Raw genomic sequence first — 20,715 nt, 5'->3', positions numbered from 1 at the left:
TTGTCATTCTGTTTATTGTACCATTGAGTATCTAAATGACTTCTCAACACCTCCCATGATTAAACATTTATTAAAGCTTTGACACGTTTTTTTAAATAACATGTGCCATTGGTCTACTTGCAGATGGAGATCCCTTGGGGGACTTCCTCATGGATGGACAGCTTGGTGTGTTGTCCACCTCAAGGTCTTTGGATCGAGAGAGAAGGGCCGGATACACGCTAACGGTCACAGCTCAGGATCTGGGCCACCCTCCACTCAGCAGCTCTGCTACGGTGGAGGTGACTGTTTTGGACATCAACGATCACAGCCCCCAGTTTCAGAGTAGCGGCTACACTGCCGACGTTTCGGAAGATGTTCCCATCGGCTCGCTCGTCCTAGAGGTGAAAGCTATTGATATGGATCAGGGCCCCAACAGCCAGGTGCTGTACTTTCTGAGCAGCGGCTCCAATAGCATGTTCATTGTAGACCAGAACACAGGACGCATCATCACGGCAGCACCCTTAGACAGAGAAAGAACTGCTTCGTACACCTTTGGTGTGTGCGCTACCGATTCTTCCCCTGGGAACCCACGTAACTCCACTGTTCAGGTGACCGTCCACATTCAGGACGTGAACGACAATGCACCCTACTTCATTCAGGACCCGCTTATTGTTAACATCTCCGCCAGCACCGTGTCCAGCCGCCGCGTGCTGGCCACCATGAGGGCAGAAGACAAGGACTTTGGTGCAAATGGCTCTGTGTTCTATCGTTTCGCCAACCCTGTGAGGGGTTTCACCATCAACTCACTGACGGGAGACATCCAGGCCACGGAGAGGCTACAGGCTCTGACCCAAAGCCAGAGAACTTTGATAATTCAGGCCATGGATCAGGGAAACCCTGCGCAGTCCTCCCTGGGAGTGGTGATCGTTTATATCAAGGAACAGAGCTACAGAGGGATTCGCTTCTCCCGCACGGCTCGAGACGTCAGTCTGCAAGAGAACGCGGCAAAAGGTTTATATGGGATACAAATATTTTTACTTGTGAATTTGGAAACGTGCAATAGGGTAATGACAAGGAGAAGTCAACTTTTTAAACAAGTTTGTTTTTCACTTTACAGGCACAGTAGTAACACAGACTGAGGCCCAGTACCCTGACGGCTCTCAAACTGGTATCAGCTACAGTTTTTTCAGTGGAAACAGAATGCAATCTTTTGGAATAAACTCCATCACTGGTAAGTGCAGGCAAGGCAGCATACCATATACAACCTTGCTTTCCAAACCTCCAGTGACTCATTGTTATTTTTGTGAATTAGGTGAAATATGGGTCCAGAGATCTGAAGAACTAGACTTTGAGGAGACTCCTAAACTCCGCCTTGTGGTGAAAGCGGAGACAGCATCCTCCAGCACCTACATGGCTGTCAACTTGATCCTGCAGGACATCAATGACAACTGGCCACGCTTCGAACTCCAGAACTATGTTGCCTATATTAGAGAGGCACAGGGCTATGATTTTCCCATCATTCAGGTGCAGTAGCTCCCCCCCACACGTCTATTATGGTTGGCTGTCTTTAAAGTGTAACGCTTTTGGGAAAAAGTAACCCATGTTTCAGGCATTTTTTCAGCAGAAATGACAACGTTCAATTGCATATGTTGTCATTTATATTCACTCTTGACTCTTGACTACTATATTGCTCACTTGTTTATGTTACACTAAAACAGCTGCTGCTGCAAATAACTATTTAGTCATTTTTATTTCCCATAATGGGTTGGTCATTTTCTCAGGTTTCTGCAGATGACCTGGACCAGGGACAAAATGGTCAGGTAACCTACTCCATCAGGTCATCATCCATGAGCGGCTTGTTTAAGATAGACCCATTGACCGGCAGCATCACAACTGCAGCCATAATGGACAGAGAGATCTGGACGGAAACAAAGTCAGTTTTTTTCTTTGACTGTTAATTATGTATTATGATGTAAATTATTATTGAAAATGATTCACATCCATAAACTCTTCTAAGGCCTGTTTTGTTTATCTTGATGGGGGGGTGGGTGAATCATTACATAACACACATTCATAAACACATTCATAAAAGTCTAATTTCAAACGCTGACATTCACTATTTGCTACCAGGCTGGTTGTTACGGCAACAGACCGGGGTACCCCGCGACTGGCTGGCTCGGCCACTCTCACTGTGATTGTCATCGACCTCAACGACAACAGTCCCATGATTCCTCTTCACCGGGAGATCCGAGTGCCCGAGGGTAAGTCAGCTTCACAGTTGCAGTTAGCCGGGTGATCTTATCATAAAGCATCACATTACACTCCCTAGCAGCTCACTCAGAGAGGCTCAGAGAGAAAAGTCTGACCCTTGACTATTGCCAAGTCTCTCTGTTCATTTCCTGTCTATTCGATCAAGGCTTTCATGAACAGGAACTATGACATTTTTTTTCTTTTACTCTTTTTTTTTTGCTTTATTTCAGCCGCAACCTAAATATTTTCTTCTCATGCTTCTGCAATGTTTTATCACACAGATACTCTGATGGGCACAGTTATCACCCAGGTAACGGGAAATGACGTTGACTCAGGGCCAGCTCTCTCTTACACACTACACCTCGATACAAAAATCCAAGGCATGTTTGGAATTCATCGTTATGGAGGAGGGGTGTCTCTGACTGGCCTTCTGGACTACGAGGACAGGACGTGGTACACTCTGACCGTCCGCTCGTCTGACTCTGTACATCAAAGCGAGGCTAACATCACTGTACTAGTGGACGACGTGAACGATAACGCGCCGACCTTTACTCAAGACTCGTATCAGGTACGGCTGCCCGACCTGTCCTCACAAATGCACATAAACCACCAGCTTTTTCAGAATCAACATCTTTGGTGAATTGTTGAAGTATCTTTCATGAGTATGTACCTTTAATCTGGATTGTGTGTTTCTCATTAGGTCACTGTATCAGAGCACCTCCCAGCAGGCAGTCCAGTCATCACAGTAACAGCCACCGACCGTGACTCTGGAGAGAACGGGAAGATAACCTACAGAGTGATGTCTTCAACCAGGAGCGTCTTCTACATCGACCCAAGCAACGGTACCATTGCCATGTGCATATTTATAGTTGTTCAGAACTGTTCTCTAACCAGAGCGCCCCTTAATTACCCTGCATGGAAATGTTATCCCTAAGGCTCTTGGGTGCACATTTGGGGTTTGGACATATTTGCAACAGGCTTCGCCAACATATTTAATCAGTTTGTTCATTAAAAGTTATTCAAAGTCGAATTTTTTTTTTTTTTGCCTCAGATGTTTTGCTGGAGATAGTATCTAAAAATAAGAGGATCTATAAGGGATATTTTGCCCCAGTTTTTCTTTCATTCTGAAATGCTATTCTTTTGATTCAGATGCGGTTGCATTCAGTTATTAAAAATGAATTACAATTCAATCATGACAATGAGTAACAGATCCAACTCGGATAATGAAATGATGGACAGAAGATTAAAATACAGTTTCTCTTATTATAACCATGTTCTTTTAATGTTATAGGAACTCTGTTTGTCAACCAAAAAACAGAGTTTGATTTCAAGAATCCCTACATCTTGGTGGTAATTGAGGTGCGGGACCAGGGCACTCCGTCCCTTTCATCTACTGCCACTGTCCAAGTACAAGTTTCCGACGTCAATGACAATGCCCCGATCTTCCACCAGTCAGAGTACAAAGCCACTGTGTGTGAAGATGGGCTTCCTGGATCAACTGTTCTGACCTTGGAGGCTGTGGACGGAGACCTGTCGCGGGACAACTGTGGTTTTGATTTTGCCATCGCCAGTGGCAACTCAGGCAATACCTTCCAGATTGAGAGCAGCGTGCGCTTCTTGGAAGGCTTGGGCTTCCAGACAGTCGGCAGCCTGATCCTGGTGGAGGAGCTTGACTTTGAAGCGGTGGCGAGTTATAACCTGACAGTGGTGGTATCAGATCGAGGAATCCCTCAGCGCAGCTCCAGCGTGCCCGTTCTCATCAGTGTCACGGATGCCAACGACAACCCTCCAGCCTTCGCCCGAGCAGAGTACAGCGCCATGCTGAGCGAGGGGGCGGCGGTAGACACAGAGCTCCTGCATCTGTCTGCCACAGATCCAGACTCTGCTCCCAATGCGGAGGTGCAGTACTCCATAAGCTCAGGGGACGAGACAGACATGTTCCAGGTGGACCGGTGGACTGGAGCACTGAGGCTGCAGAGGCCTCTGGACAGTGAGAGGCAGTGGGCCCATACGATTGTTGTCACGGCTACAGACGGTCGTGGTCACTACGCTTTGGCCACCGTCAGTATTGAGGTGAAGGACATCAATGACAATCGGCCTTTCTTTCCCCTCAAACTGATAACTGCAAGCATCAGGGAAAACCAACCCCAGAAGGCCTTGGTCACCATGCTGCATGCAATCGACCATGACAGAGGTGTTTTTGGACAGTTGCAGTACTACATGTTAGACAACCCTAAAGAGGCGAGAGACGCGTTCCTCATCAACCAAACTTCCGGAGAATTACGCACTCGCTCTACTTTTGACTTCGAGAGGGCAAACTCCTTCCGTTTTGTGGCTGTGGCTATGGATGCTGGCAACTATTCGGCCACTGTAACAGTGCAGATCTATGTTACAGGAGAGGATGAATATGATCCTGTTTTCACTTCCTCGGAGTTGTCATTTGAAGTGCCCGAGGGAGCAAAGAAAGGTGAGACCATTGGAAAGTTGCAAGCCACAGATGAAGACGGAGGCGTGGATGGCATTGTCCTCTACTCTCTAGCAGACAGTTCACCTTATTTTGAAGTCAATAAATCCACAGGGGCCCTTTCCTTGAAGATGGACAGCTACAGTAGGCATGTGAGTCGCTCTAAAAGAGAGCTGCGTCTAATGACACTGGAGGTGATGGCTCACAGCCCTCTGGAGACGTCCCGGCGAGCAGTGGCCAAAGTGTCCATAGATGTGACCCATACAAGTTTTGGTCTCACCACAGATATGAACATACTGCTTGTCAGCATCATTGCGGTTTCCCTCGGGACCATAGTCATATTAATAGTAATTGCTGTCGCGCTCTTTTTTGTTAAATTAAGGCGTCGGAGAAAGGAGAGAAAGTCACACAGAAAACCTCAGGTGTCAGGCACAATGCTGCACAAGTTTGAGGAAACAAAGATTGCGGCGAGTGAAATGATTTACCATCAGGCCCTCCCGGGATACGCGGCCGATCAGAGTGGCAGCACTGGGGCTCCGTACACGCGCGGAGGGTCCTCGGATCCCTCCCACTCTAGCGGCCGCGGCTCTGCGGAGGCCGAGGCCGCAGAGGATGATGAGATCAGAATGATAAATGAATACCCTCGGGTGTCAAGTATCTCCTCCTCCATGCAGGAGCGCATCTCTGCCCGAGGTCCGGACTCGGGAATCCAGCAGGATGCGGATCAGCTGTCAGACGTGTCCTGTGAGCCTTCCATAGATTGGTTCAAAGGAAAGAAACTGGGCAGTGTGAATGGTACTTTATTATCTGGCCAGTTGCCGGTTTACAGGGACGAGGGGGGCGGGTTTGGGGGTGTGGGACGGGGACTCAGCATCTCCCACCCAAAAGATTATACTTTCCCAGAGGATGGAAAGCCTGCTGTGGACGGGTCCCTGACAGCCGTCGTGGCCAGTGATGAGGAGCTGAGGGGCAGCTACAACTGGGACTACCTGCTCAACTGGTGTCCGCAGTTTCAACCTCTAGCCAACGTTTTTACCGAAATAGCGCGTTTGAAAGACGAGACGACTCCTCCTCACCCTCGCAAGTCATTTTATCACAAGGCCAAGGCGGAGTCAAGAATCGACCCCCCGCCTCTCATAACCTCCGTGGCCCACCCCGGGGCCAAGACTGTACCTACAAAGCCTGCCGTGGGCAGGACGTTCCCCCACTTGGCGTCGTTTCGAAGGTCTCCCCTCAGCGCAGAGGGATCCATCTCCTCAGTCGCCATGTCTCCAAGTTTCTCTCCCTCTCTCTCGCCGCTGGCTGCACGCTCTCCCGCAATCACCCCCTTCAGTGTCTCCCAGGGCCCCTCTGCATCACTGATCAGCACGACCGAACATCATTTAGAACACAGCGAGGAGGCAGAGCTGAGGATTTGAATTTGGTGATTTAAAACAAATCATTTATCGCTGTTCCCAGACTTGTTCTACTGTACGACCACAGGGGCTGCGACCTTAAATGAGTCAAAGATATTGTCAGTATCAAGAGTACAGAAGGTCACACTAAGACGTCCAGATAGCTGTCATTGTGTTACTCTGAAGGAAAACACGACAACGTCACCAACAGGCCAAATTGGACGATGCCTTCTTTTGTGTTTGTGTTTTGGGAAAAATCCTCATTCTTCTGTTGATCAGTGTTATTTTGCACATTTGAAAGGAGATTCATACATGATGTCAATATTTTCTACAAAAGCATTGTCTATATTTTTATATTTACATGTGGTTTCTGACAAGAAATGGAAATGGCATTTACGTGTCATAAGGTTGTTAAACCTTGGAATATATTTCTGCATTTGTATATTTGTAGGTTGTACTGTAAACTTGTTTGTGCTGTTAATTAGTTTAATCTGTTGTCATTCTTAACCTCAAGGTTTTAAATTAAGTTCTTCATCAATACTTTATTGATTGGATTCTGAAGAACATTTTTTGTAAATATTTATAGAGGAAGAGACATCCTTGCTTAAAGAAATGACATGGGATCTCACATCAATGACTTTGTTACTTACTTCACTTTCAGCAAAAGGACAATTTTAACTTGACATCCGAGGATCTTGTCCATCAGGTGCCCTGGCTTCAGTTCTCACTCGGAGCCTTTGTGCTCTCATTGTGCATTTTGAAAATGAGGAAGGGAAAACATTGAGCAGCTACATGGAATGTACACAGGTCTTGTTCAATTATCTACTCATCAAATGTCCTTCACTCAAATAATGAAGCGATGCTACTTATGCTGTAAATCGGTGCCATCCTGACACTGAAATTTGTAAGCGGTCTCTTGTAAGCACTCTTTTCAATAGCAGTATAAATAATAGGATGTGAATTTAGAGTAATACTAACAAATAGATGAATAACTTACATACAATTATGAATGAGGACAAATTTTTTCAATGAATGGTCATTGGCCATTCATTAAAAATGCTGGCGTCATGGACACCACCAGAGAATGAATTGAGAAGGAATTCGTGCCATAAATCAGATAATGCCTGTTCCATAAATACATGTGTAAACATAATTCTTTTTGGCTGCCTTTAAAAAATATAATAATGTATATTTTAACTACATTTAGAACCAAACTGTGGCCTAAATGTGGATTCTTCTTGCTTTCAAATTATTGTAAACATGTTCTGTTTGTTTAATCCCCAGGTTTAGACCCTTTTCTAACATTATTTAAGCAAGGATAACATTCTATTCTACACTCTAAGTATTATTTATTATATAGGTAGTCTTCAAAAAATGAGAGGTATGGAAAAATATTTACAGGGATGCTATTTTTGGCCGTGGCCAAATATGAACACCTATTTTATAAAAGGTACCTTGTTGTTCGTTTGTTGTTGTTGTGGTTGTTTTTGCGTTGAACAGTATTACCTGCAACCTTTCATATTCGTCCAAACTGTGAGTATATTAGTGCCATTGAAGAGAAATTTCTTCGACCGTTCACACAAATGTTCTAGACTCCACAGAAATGTTTTTGAGCAAAAAGTGCCTGATTAAAGTACTTATGTGAACACATTGTTGTCTCTGTCACATCTCTATAGCAGCTGTTACATGAAGTTGATTCATAGATCCATTTCCGAGCCATTTTCAGAGCTTCATGATTTTGGATAACTAGTGAAAGGTTGCACAAATAATCATTATCTCAATATGGGATAAAAGCTGCAAGTTATGTGACATTTTCCAAAGCACAAGTTCTGACTAGTAAAGTTAGTCTCCTCTGATCACCGCTGCTTTTTTATTTAGGCACCTTCAAGAGGGCTCAAAAGTATTTTCTGGCGTCCTACACCTCCAAACTTTAAATACAGCTACAGTCACTTCACTGCCCTGTAACTCCGGGCGTATGCCTTCTAAAAAACCCAAACGCTTTTGCTACCAGGGGCGAGGACAGAGTTGCGGGCCTCAACAGCAGTTTGGCCGCAGTGTTTTCCCAACCTTAAGAAAAATTCAAATGAACAATATTTGGCTTAATGATAGTTATTAAGTGTTATTTGGCCCTCAATGTAACTGCTTCTGCTGAAGCTTTTCCAGCACAAATGAAGACAAAACACAAGTCTTTTAAATTCCTCATGTAACACTAAAAAAGCAGAATCGCAGGTCAAATCTCACATTTATATCTGAAGGCATATGCAACTGGTGTTCCCTTAAACCACTATTACTTCTCAGTTATTGTCCCTGTACTTATCTTTGTTTTGTTAGTTTACAAATATCTGTGTCGTTGTTTCTGCTAATTGCCCTGAATTAATATTCCCCTGATAAGAACATGATGATGTAAACTATAGTTGAGAAATGGGTCTACAGTCATGATTTAGTACATCTAGGATCTTTTTGTATTTAACATAAAATGTTTGAAACTTAATATGGGCCCTGAAATGATGTAGTGGTACAACACAATCTTCAAAGAAACGGACAAATTCGATTTTTTCTCTCCCAAAACTCTTCATTAAACAGCAGAAATTCAACAGTGTAATCTCTCTCTAGAAATGCATCTGTCAGTGCTCTTTTGAACTTTTTCACATGTTGGAATTAATGAATGCCAACGATATTAGTAATTGGTGTTATTTTTTAGTATCCAACCCCACTTGTCATGGGAGCTCATTGGATCGCTCGCATATTGCCCGAGGCAGGACAGTCCTGCTGCCTGACGAAACGGAGCTGAAACAGCGCTGTTTGGCTGCTTCAAGGCCTGCTGCCTCTGACTGGTTGTGGGGCTGAAACCTAATCCCTGTGGTATATTGAGCAATAACACACACACGCGCACACACACACACACACACGCACACGTATTCACACACATACTCAGAGGTGAAATCATGTGTGTTGTTTTTTTTCTCCCAGCACTGGAAATATAGGAGAAGCTGACTGAATTGGAGAGCCAGTTGATGATACACTCAGCTTGAGTGTCATAGCAGACTGTAGGTTATGAGACAAATGCTTTGACCCAAATCGAGCACCTTGGATCGGAGGCCAGTATATACACAACAGAACTCAGATGATATGAGTAAGAGGGCAAAAGCCAAGTCGTTCGTACTCAAAACTTAAATTAAAGGCTGTGAGTAAACCAAATGAAATCTATAATTTTCCCGTCAACGCAAAGTGGATACACAGGAGGCTACTCTGTTAACGTGTAATCTTCACTGCCAGTGGGCCTTTTTCCCTTTAACCTATTTGCGTCTTATGAAGTTGACATTTGTTGGAAACTAAAAAAATATTTTCTTGCATTTGCTGATTAAACGTGAAACAGAGACTCAACTTCCAGGAGGATACTTTCTGTGTTCTCTTCTAGTTGGAAGGAAAGAGATAAGTCTGAAATAACGTCTGCTAAATTCAAGTTTAGATGTAGCTGTAAGAGGCTAGCTCCCCTCGGACAATTAACGTTGCCGCTGCTGTTCACATTTTCCAAATGGCTACACTGGAGTTATTCCTGCAATTGTATGGAGGACAAAAAATGACTTAAGTATAAATAAATAAATAAATGTATAAATTAATGCGTAAATACACGTATAAATAAACAAATGCTGAAATAAAAGAATAAATACATTTATGTATTAATATTACTTTACACCTGAACAGAACATACATAAATTCACTTGATTCTAGCCGAGGTTTCGAAACGGTTTGGTCCATACATTGAACGGAGAAGGACGAGGTGATCTGTTGCTGAAAATATTTCCAGTGTTATTTGAGACAAATGTTTATAAATAATGTTGAAAAGTTCAGTAAAGCTGGTTTATTAATATATATATATACACACACATTTTTATGTGTGAAACAGAAAGGAAATAAGAATGCAATTCAACACTGATTTCAGATCTATTTTTAATAAAATCATTTATTTAACTTCCCCCTGCATCATGCAGCTGGTGACACAGGAATTTACTGGAGCATGTCTGATATTAAGCATTCAGTTTGTACAAAGACATCCAACACATTGGACAGGGGGCCTTCAGTGTTGCAGCTGAACTTCAGGGACCAGAACACCAGGCTGACGATGACCACACGGTCCAGTCCAGTCAACTCCAACCTCCATGTGGACCTGCAGTTAAAAGGGTTCAGGTTAAAGGGTCAATTCAGCCAAAAGTGATGTTTAAGTTCTTATGGTCAACATTTCTACAAAACTGAGTTATTTTCAGTTAGTATTAAATAATTTTTCAGAGCAGAGTTGTAAATATCACTTGTTTTTTAACTTCCTTGGATTCTGGATGAACATGAACAGCTATGGCATCAGAAAGAGATGGATTACAATACCAGGGGGCGAGGATGTATAATGATCCATCTAGAACACTGCTCCTCATTTGATCACAACATTTTAGCCCATGATATACAGACTAAAAACATGTACAGGGTCTCTGTTAATTACATTATGCTTCTGATACGTGCACTTTGAAATGAACCTTCCCAAACCTTAAGAACTTAGTGTAATGTTAGGTGAGGTGAGGTTCATGTTGACATGTGTCCCATGTAGGAAAGTAAGGTCATAGTAAAAATAAAATAATTTACACCTGTATGGGGTCCTGCTGTGCCGTGTTCATGGACACTCCACAGTTGCGGGGTGGTTGCGGGGAGTTGCTAACGATCGCAATCGATTTAAAATGGTTTGAAAATACTACGTAGCCAAACGCCAAAAGCTTCTGCCGAGGTGCGAACTTCAAGACAGAAATAGTAGACCAGGACCAATCCTGCTTCAGACAGAGGTTAGGACATCAGCATTTATTTATTTATTCATACATTCATTTATTTATCTTCACATTTATTTATACATTTGTACATTTATTTATTTATACTTAAGTGCTTTTTTGTCCTCCATACAATTGACATGAATACAAGAATAACATTCAGGCTGCAGAGGAAGCATTATTTCCCATGTAGATTTGGACAGCTCGTTTGTATTCTGTTCCAGTGCTGGCGTTGAGCTACCTGTGCTATTCATTCTTAAAACTGCAGTTTCACAGGGGGAGCATCCGGCCTTTGAAATCCTTAAACTTGCTGGGAAACATAGGTCTTGGTATTCATATTAATCAGTTCCACACTTTGATCAAAGAATATGCCAATCAACTCATTTTATGCACTGTGGAATGATTTTTCTTTGTTAGTGGTATAGCATTCTTCTGAAAATTCTCTTTCTCTTGCAAGAGAATGAGTTATTACGCTCCAATATTAACATGCTGTTCACTGACTGCGTTATCTGCAAAGCAGCTTTTGTGTTTCACTGAATTATGTGCGAGCTGAATGCTCTCTGCTGCCGCACCGGAAAACATCTGATAAGCGTCATACTGTCAATAATTTGTTTTCTTTTTAGAAAACGTATTTGATTGTTGAGTTTTAGCTTTGATTTCGGTTCTAGTTTGAGGGATTGATATCAGTAGAGGCTGTCCGTTGGTTCAAATGCCCACGTTGTTTCTGATTAGTAATTTGGACACAGTGTTAGTCTCAGCCACTTATTTTGTAGCGCCTCTTTGCTGTTAGAAATAATAATAATTAATTAATTAAATATGATGATGGCTCGATAGTTGAGTATGAAACTATGGAGAGAAATTCAAACCATGTTGGGTGGAAATCTCAATTCCAAAAGTCTTTAAATAATACCAGTACACTGAAAATTCAAATATTACAATTCTTTTGAGGTTTGGAGGTGTGTAACTACACTGAAACCATTACCATGCTGACTGCACCTCAATTGACTGACATCATTTAAAACAGTGAATTCATCTTCTTGTGTGCAATGTTGAGACAAGTTCTGGAGAAATCTTTCTGTGTAGGGGCCAATTTAATAAGACTCTGGTGCCACAGGATGAGGTCTAAAGTATCATGTGTTGAGAGAGGACCAAGAGTTTTGTGAAAGGGTGCCTACCGAACATTAAAGGCAAAACGTTAACCCTCGCTCACATGTTCCAGAGATCGTCCACGCTCTTCACCAGTGGAGGACCCGAAAGCGCAATGACTTTAACGACAGTAGGATATAATGGTTTTAACATGGCTTCTGCAGAAGAGCTTGGGGCATGGGTCCTTCACACTGTCTTATGTTCAAAAGCACTTTCTATAATAAAGCTACCAAAGTAGGCAGACTTACAAAGGTAGTTAACCGGGGAAAGATAATGTCTTTCTTTTTCATAATCTAGCCCGTGATCTCATCTTGATGACATATGTGACGGATAAAAAGATGAATACCAGCTGGGAGAGCCAGTAGGGAAGGGAATCTGAGTGAGGGATGTGGGCTTATGGACATAAGGAATGGGAATCGTTGCATTCTGGTGTGAGCTGCTTTGTCTGCAGGCCCTTTGGTACAGATCAGACTCTCTTCTGGAGAAGCCCAGGCTACCGTCCAGCTAAAATGAGGCCAGACCGGAGAGCGAGCCTCTCTGCTCGTGCTTGGATTACCCATAAACCCCCTCATACCTGAAGCTTGCACGGAAGTCTTGGCCGCTTGTTCTTTCAGTAGAGAGCCAGGCTCCAGGGATGCTCCATCCTCAGCTCACCGCAATCCTTTCTCCAAACACTTTTTTTTCCCCCTCTGATCTTCTTGTCTCCTACGAGTTATGTTTTTTTTCCCCGGCGCTCTCTTCAAGGTCTTGCCAGGCTACTTGCGTGACTAGAGGGAGTGGAAAAAAAAAAGGTTTCTAAACCCATTGGCACGCGAGCCCCAAATCTATTTTTGGAGAGCCTTCTTTTTTCTTTGAAAACAAAAAAGCCACAGGGAGAAATAGGCAATACTGGGGTGAAGGGGGTCTGTTTCTCATTTAGCCAGGCCTGCCTCCTGTCCTCTCCCGCCAGCGTCACAACCACAGCACTATAAGGAAAGAGGGTTGCTCAGACAAGGGTGGAGAAGTGTTTTTCCTGCAAAAACCACGGCCAAAACTAGACCCTCATCTTAGTCCTTCTCACTTAGAAGTTGGCCCAACCTGCTTCCCATTACAAGGCCATCTGCTTATGTTTCAGGCTTTACTCTGTTTTCATTTTTTAATTTGCCATGGTTAAATTACTGCATTTAAATTTGTCCATTGTTAATCAATTTTTATCAGGCATTGTGTGGTAGGCCTGCTTCAGACTCATTTACTGAATTTACTGCATTGCAGCCCATAGCTTAACTTCAGTATGCCATTGTGATTTGTCCGAGTTATTATGTACAGGGGTTTGTGGAGGACACGGACAAGGGGCTTAAAATTCAATTAATTATGTATGAGGCGTTCATTGTTTTGAAAATTATAAATGTATTCTTTGCTGTTTTTGCTTGATTATAGAGCATAATATTTACAATTGATGGTCACAACAACACTGAATGTTCTGCAAGTGTTTTAATGTCAAATTGAAATATCTGAACCCTTACTGTGAAGCAATTTGTGTGACTGCAAAACAGCTATGTTGTTGGATAGCGACAAAATCATCACCATGAATGCGCCTCTCAATTTATTTTACAGCAACGCAATAAACACTATGTCAGCATTATTTTTCAACTGGCATTTGCTATCCTCTTTGATTCTTGATGAGGATGTTTGTTTATGCCAAGTTTGGATTTTCTCCGTTCCGTTGAGAGGAAGCTTCAAAAGTGGACGGGATTGTGTCTGAAAATACTGTAACGAATTTAAATGATGTAATTGTTTCATTGTTTCTAGGAATTGTATAAAGGGCCATTACGACCGAACAACTAATCTTCCTTTAAAAGGGCAACGGTTGTAACCACGCCAAGTTGGGCAAAAGACGCAGCAGTCTGTCAGTCTGACGAGCCATGAATGAAAATGGAGAGCTCTGTGGTTGCACAGTACAATGGCTCACAGCAGTGTGATGCTGCGCTGATGACGGTGTGTTTCCCATCACTGTTCCCTTGTTGGGACATTTCTCATACAGACTCATGAAACCACTGGGCCCTCAATTGATTCTGTCAGAGCAAAATCCTATTTTCCTATTTCAATGTACTGCATAGGAGCAGAGCACATGGCTACATAGCTTGATTTATCAGATTAGAATATCAAAGCCTAGTGCCATGTCTTGAAAAGTCTCAAATGCTAAAGTGTAGTTATTACTGCATGAACACATCCAAGAGAAATGTGTAATGCAGGCACACACTCCTAAACCAAGGAAACCTTCTCATTTGGAGACCAATATCCGGCCAACATAATCAACATAATGAAAGGCAGAATTACCTGTCGAGGAGTGTTTTAGTAAGATTTCTAAATGACAAAATAGGCTTTAAATACAGTTTGGAAACATATCTACTATAAGCACAAACAGAAATAATTCAGACCAAACTATAAACCACAAAATAATGTATTTATTTCATACAAGGTACAACGTCACCTAAAATGAAAATTGGGTTTTTGTCCCATTTATAGCTCGAGAACATTACGTGTTGATCTAACCTTGTTACTGAGATTTGGGATTATTTTCTTTAGTTTGTTATGGGAATCTGGCTGTGTGTTGGGCAAAGCCACAGAGTCAGATTGATTGACTGAATGCAAAAAGAGTCCAGCTCCCTTGTTCTTAGTGAATCATAGAAACATGGAGAGAACAACTGGTTCGCGTACACCACCGCTATAAAAACAGCCACTGCCAATCTCAGACAGAAATATTGAATGTATTGAAATCTTCAAAGTATCCAAATATAATCATCAGCCAACCTGCATCTCCTGCAGAGTGTACAGGTGCAGAAAGGGCTTTGACAGAGATCTCTACCTTCCAGCACCAGCTATCTACATCTAAAGGACATGAAGCTGGGACTATGAAAACATAAGCTGACAAGCATAAAAAGACCAGAAAAATGGCATTTTCATCTTTCTTCTCATTAAACTGTTGCTTTGTAAAGTTTCAGAATTACTGTCCATATACCGTTCATCAACTAGTATATCAAATGATTTATTTAAATGTGACACATTGGCCTTTAAATGAAACCTTCCTTACCACCAATTTGTCTCGTTTGTTTCCTTAAATTATTTGTAGACAAACCTCAGCCGGACTTCCATTTATCACCAGCTAAAACCGTACCGTGTTGACATTTTCCTGGTTAACCATTGCAAATGTAAGATATGTTTGATATAATTTCATTCCGGAGAGACTTGTTAAAATTTGAACAATGTTTTATAATAACAGGCATAAATATTGATATTGCAATGTTGCTTGGGGCTTGGACTCCATCCTGCCGTAGGATAGACCAGGGGCCTTTCCCCCCCTCCCCCTTTGGGAGTCCAGACACTGGTGGTGGTGGTGGTGGTGGTTGTAGAGAATCCGTTGCTCCAATTTCCTGATGTGCCAGGTTCTGCTGTAGATTGGAGGTGTCAGGGGTGGTGGAGGGTCACCATTGGTGCGTGCTGAAATGACAACAAAAGAGAGAACAGTCCTTTAACGTTCGCCGGCACTGATGCAATTGGTTTACTGTAACGTCACCCACGTCTGATTGGCTGGTACTACCCGACCACGCCCCTAATCAGCTGGCCGTGAGCCTAGAGGGAGAGAGGAGGCCTCCAGGGAATGGCACAGCGTGTCCAGTCTTCCTGACTGAATTTTTGCCTAAGCTTCATTTAGATTTCCAGTGCAAACTTTCCACAGACTTGGAAATCATTTATTGCTTCAGCTCAGCCTTTTGGCTCTTGTAGTATTGTGCATTAGAAACTTAATAAATGCTGAATCTTTCTTGTTGACAGATTGACATATTTGTGACTGGTGATGACCCTAAACCGAATAGGAAAACAAACAATAACCAAAATAAAATGATGCCAGACAATAGGCTTTGTAACTTTCAAATGGTCCCCATGCTTTGCTTTGCATAGCAAATAAAGTTATTGGAGGCTGAACATTTTCTACTCTACCACCTATACAATCCCTGATGCAAATTAACCTCTTGACATCAAAATACACAAAGTCCTGTAAGGGACTTCAAGGCAATTTGGATTAAACCAGACTGATAAACAGATTTCTGGATCTCTTTAAACCCTTTGAGGGTCTGACTTTTAATAATTGCATGTCTGCTCTATGTTGATGGCATAGAGCATGGTGAAGCACGGCCGTTTGTTTCCTTTAAGCCACGAGGGCTCCAGCAAGGTTGCACCACATGTGAGTATAGCTGCAATCCTTGAGGTCTGAAAGTGTACTGACATACTCAACCTCATCAGTCACAACACACTTCCCCTCATTTGCATGTGATACTTGGCTCTGGGAAAAAAAAGGTGGAGCACAATAATAAAGTTGCAGCCAAATGGGCAACAATAATTTATGATGATCCCCGATGATGTTTATATCAAATACACACACACTCTGCCGCTTTGAGGATTTATTATGGTGCTAACGATGAATGAAGAACATATGGCAGTACTTAGCTGCCAAGAGTTTTTTTTCTTTTTCTTTTTACAGCTTACTATCCTTTTAGCTCAATGAGGAGTGGTTAGATTGCTAACATTGTATATGGCTCCTAGCACAAAGGTGCTCATTCACACAGGAGTTGGTGAGTTGTGTGCCTTCCACAACAAAAGCGCTTACATTTCACTTGTTGTCATTATTATTTTCATTCAGTAAAGACAAATAAGTGGCTGACTATTTTAGCGGGAAAAAAATCCATTTAATTTTCCCTGCATTCCTTAGATCCAGGGTGCTGGTGTTGTGCATTTTCACTGCCCTCATTAAGTCACTTGGTGAAACTCTCATCAGTCAGTCTTTTTCTATGCCAACCTTTTTGTAGGATTCCAGGGGAAGGGGGGGGCTGGAGTGATTCCCAGCCAACATCAGACGAGAGACGGAGTGCAGCCTGGAAAGGTCGCCAGTCAATTGCAGTCAAACAACCATTCACACTCACATCCACACACCTACAGACAAATTAGAATCCCCAATTAGCCTAATCCCCAGAGCAAGTCTTTGGATTGTGAGAGGAACCCGGAGAGAACCCACACAGGGGGAACATGCACACTCCACACAGAAAGGCCGCTGGGTGGAATCGAACCCAACCCCTTGCTGTGAGGCGACGGTGCTAACCACAGCACCGCCGTGTTAACTAAATTAGTTTCACCTGTGCTTTGCCTAACATGAAAAGTTAGACATTTCTGCAAAGGAAAACGTCTGGAGCATCAGAAAACGTAGCAGATTTGCTTATCATTCTAACTGCTTCTTCTTTGCGGGGCAGCAGATAACAGGACTTTTTACAATGGATATTCACGCACGAGGTGTCCTTTTAATGTAAACCCTTCTGGGTCATTATTAGAGACTTGGAGAAAAAGCTGCAGGAGTGTAATGAATATTTAAACATTCAAAATAACATATACAAATAATAAATGGTGTATTTTAAGTAATGGAGAGTCTTCAATAGCAAGTCTGAAAAATTCTACGATATCTGCTATTTTGCCTCATCTTATTCAACACGGACTGCAGTTCCCTCTGCTCACCCCCTTTCTGGATGGGTCAGGGGCTATGATCTTTCTTCTGATAGCTGTTTACATGTGTGTGTCGCAGCCTCTCCAGGTTCCATCATACAACCCCTTTGCACATGCTTCGTGCACCTCATTTGTCTGTGAGGGGTTTGGACACTATGCTTGAGTGTTGCCCATAGAAACATGGCAAACGCAGACTATGCTTTCATATGAATAATCATTTGAAAAGAGCCAATTTTGAATCACAGCTAATGTGAGTGTACGTTAAAGGAGGAATGTCGAGAAAATAAATAAAAGCCACAGCTCAAGCAGCTGTAGTCTGGAGATAGCACTTACTTTCTGATAATGGTGAAGTGCTGTATAAAAGACTTCCAGCACCTGCAGATGCAAAACCAAATAGGATCCCCGAGAGCAAGGATGCCTTCAAGTTTGATGAACTTCTGAGAGCGTTTACACAGCATTGCCTGTAAGACTTTTTTGTTTAGCTTTCCTATTGTTATTATTTTAAATGTGGCCAATATCAGATACCATTTTGAACTGGTCACCCTCCTTATTTACAAAGGAACAGAAGACACGTGGAAAGCTGCCATAAAGAAACAAGGATGAAGGCCACAGAGGCCTTCATGGTTGGATTTTGGGGTTGATGTGCAGTGTAATCCAGCTGTGAGCAGATGATAACGAGGATCAGGAGAGTGTCAGCTTGTGGCTTTTTTTTTGGAGCAATGTCTGCTACTCCTGGACAGAGGTGTGTGGATGTGGAGACGGCGACGTTACATTTGTATTAATTCTTACGGTTCAGACTGAGGTTGTGTTGAAAAATGTTTTACCTGTATGTGATTTGTTGAATGTTTCGTTTTTCACTGCCACGATATGTCGTTGCAGTATGTTTTTGATGCCCTTGATTTGAGATAACAGTGTTTGGACTCTGTAGTCCTTTTAAACCTCAAGTTTGACAGACTTTAAAAAACATATAAATTATATATCTTTTTACAAGACCAAACTCATATTATTGTGGGAAAAAAAAAAGATTAAGATGCTCAAAATTATTCAAACGCGCCGAAGAGACTAAATGGCCACATGTACTGTGAGGTGATAAATTGAACTGGAACCTGTTGCGTAGAGCTTTCTGGCTGTATGATTAGTCCTAATCTAAGTAGACAAATTACAATAGATTAACGTTTTGACGTTTTTCAATAAATAATACAACAGTTGGGCATTGAGGAGGACAGCTATGTGTTCTCCTCCCACCTTTCAGAGACAACCCCAGAACCATTTGGCTGAAAGTCACCATTCACAGTCCAAAACACTTAAGAGTTGAACAAACCATTAATAACGGTCCACACACTCTTGGTACACCAGACAGGAAGTTTTATATTCAAAACTTGCGCATAGCTAAAACTTGAGTTGTAATTATAAAGAATAATTGAAAAAAATCTGTTAGTGTCATTGACGGTATTTTTCAAAGAAGTTACTTTGTCTCAGGATAGTATAGGAAGCACAGGTATGAATACTAAACATAAGTTATGGCTGAACTCCATTGAGCTGCGTTGATTTCACACGCTCCTGGTATCGTGCGGTCTGATTTACTGTCACCTGAACGCTTGAAAGCACTCGTTAGTGTTATTAGTAACACCTGGGATTTTCACAGCAAATGTGTGCTGTGAAAAAAAGACTTATTCTGCTTGAATTTAAATAGGTATTCGCATAAAGTCCGAAGGAAAGCATCTACACATACCGCAACAACATGTCCAATGTATCATTTTAAACTCTGGGCCTTCGTTCTTGGTGAGTACTTCACCTTCCTGTAGGCAGCTGCACGCTATACAAGCGCAGCATGCGACAATAGTGGCATAACAAAAAAAAAGATTCTCTGTTTCGCCTGGATTCTCGGGTGCCATTTCTCATCTCTGACCTGGGTTTGTCCAGTAGATGGACTTCTGTCGTAAATCAACGCTCTACCCAGCGACATCGTGGTGAGAGTGGAGGGAGCAGCCAAGGAGTTTGAACTTCACTTCTCCAGCCAGGCGTCTGGAAGTAGCCCAGCTACTGAGAGAGCTCTGAACAAGAGCGACGTGCTTCAAGTGGAAAGTATTTTGGCCTACAGTCCCATCTGCTTTCACTTTGATTCCTCCACCTAAATAGATAGTGTCTGCGGCATGTGGACGATTATGTGTTTTACACTGCAATTCACTTCAAAAATATTGATATTGTGGAGTTTCTCTCATCATCGTGTGCTGCTCCCTGCGCAGGGACTGCTTGGATCTTGACGCTACACACATCTCATAAAATGTATGGCTCATAATTGCAAAAGCTTTTACTGCACTTAGGAAACTATTAAGTTTGAAACTTTAATTCAGACAAGCTTGTCATTGATATCCTCAAAAATTGTTCCCTACATAAAAAAAAGAGACTTCGGTGTTGCCAGCAAAAAAAAGCCACACGAGGAGTGAAGTTTAATCCCACACATAACTACATACATTTACAATACATTAATTGGACCCAATGTCACATATTTGTGTGTGAGTGGGTTTCTGTTATGGTGTGCTCTGCGTCAGGTATTATTATCGCTCAGAGCATCCATTTATTCACTAATTACTAGCATAATTTTCTTTAACCATGATTAACCTTCAACTTTTCACCACTCAAAACTCCTTCCTACGCATTGTCAGCTTTTTATTAACATTTGAATATATGAAATATAACTAAGGAAATATTGCCAAACTCTACTGTGTAGTTTAGGGAAAGTGGAAATTCACTATGTTCTGCACCCGATCCCTTTGTAATTTTAGAAGGCTCTGTCCTAAACCAAATTAGTTTGCCTTATTCTGAGGACATTTTCAAACCACATAGCCACCTAATTTTTACGGATGATTGGCAGGGTTTCATTACTTTGAGATGCTGCTATGTCCTGTACATGTTCGAGGGAAGGTCATGTTTGATAATGGTGTTTATTTGGTGAGACACCAAAGAAGTACAGTGTATTGATCTTGTTCCGCCAACAAACCGACACTGATTAAAGGCCTATGTGGGGAAAATAATGTATAAGAACCATAAATAATGCAACGTATTGGAAATTGATGATGGCAGACTTGAAAAGGTCTTTATTAAAGATTATTACATTAAAGATCGTTTTTCGAGTTACTTATTATAG

The 20,715-nt window shown here is 42.2% G+C and overlaps 1 protein-coding gene across 1 annotated transcript in view; it reads left to right on the top strand.

Annotated features, from left to right (window-relative positions):
• The window catches only part of LOC119216397 (protocadherin-16-like), a 68,631-nt gene extending 60,896 nt beyond the window's left edge, over positions 1-7,735 (top strand). Inside the window, exons 14-21 of the mRNA XM_037469197.2 lie at positions 124-990; positions 1,097-1,210; positions 1,292-1,503; positions 1,761-1,912; positions 2,110-2,240; positions 2,511-2,797; positions 2,930-3,071; positions 3,521-7,735. Coding sequence (XP_037325094.2) covers positions 124-990; positions 1,097-1,210; positions 1,292-1,503; positions 1,761-1,912; positions 2,110-2,240; positions 2,511-2,797; positions 2,930-3,071; positions 3,521-6,111 — 4,496 coding nt within the window. The 3' untranslated portion in view covers positions 6,112-7,735. The remainder of the gene's footprint in view (positions 1-123; positions 991-1,096; positions 1,211-1,291; positions 1,504-1,760; positions 1,913-2,109; positions 2,241-2,510; positions 2,798-2,929; positions 3,072-3,520) is intronic.
• Positions 7,736-20,715: the final 12,980 nt, after the last annotated feature.

Source organism: Pungitius pungitius, chromosome 3, assembly GCF_949316345.1.
Source record: "Pungitius pungitius chromosome 3, fPunPun2.1, whole genome shotgun sequence".
NCBI lineage: Eukaryota > Metazoa > Chordata > Actinopteri > Perciformes > Gasterosteidae > Pungitius > Pungitius pungitius.
The sequence above is the reverse complement of the archived record's forward strand: the minus strand, read 5'-3'. Positions and strand labels throughout refer to the sequence as shown.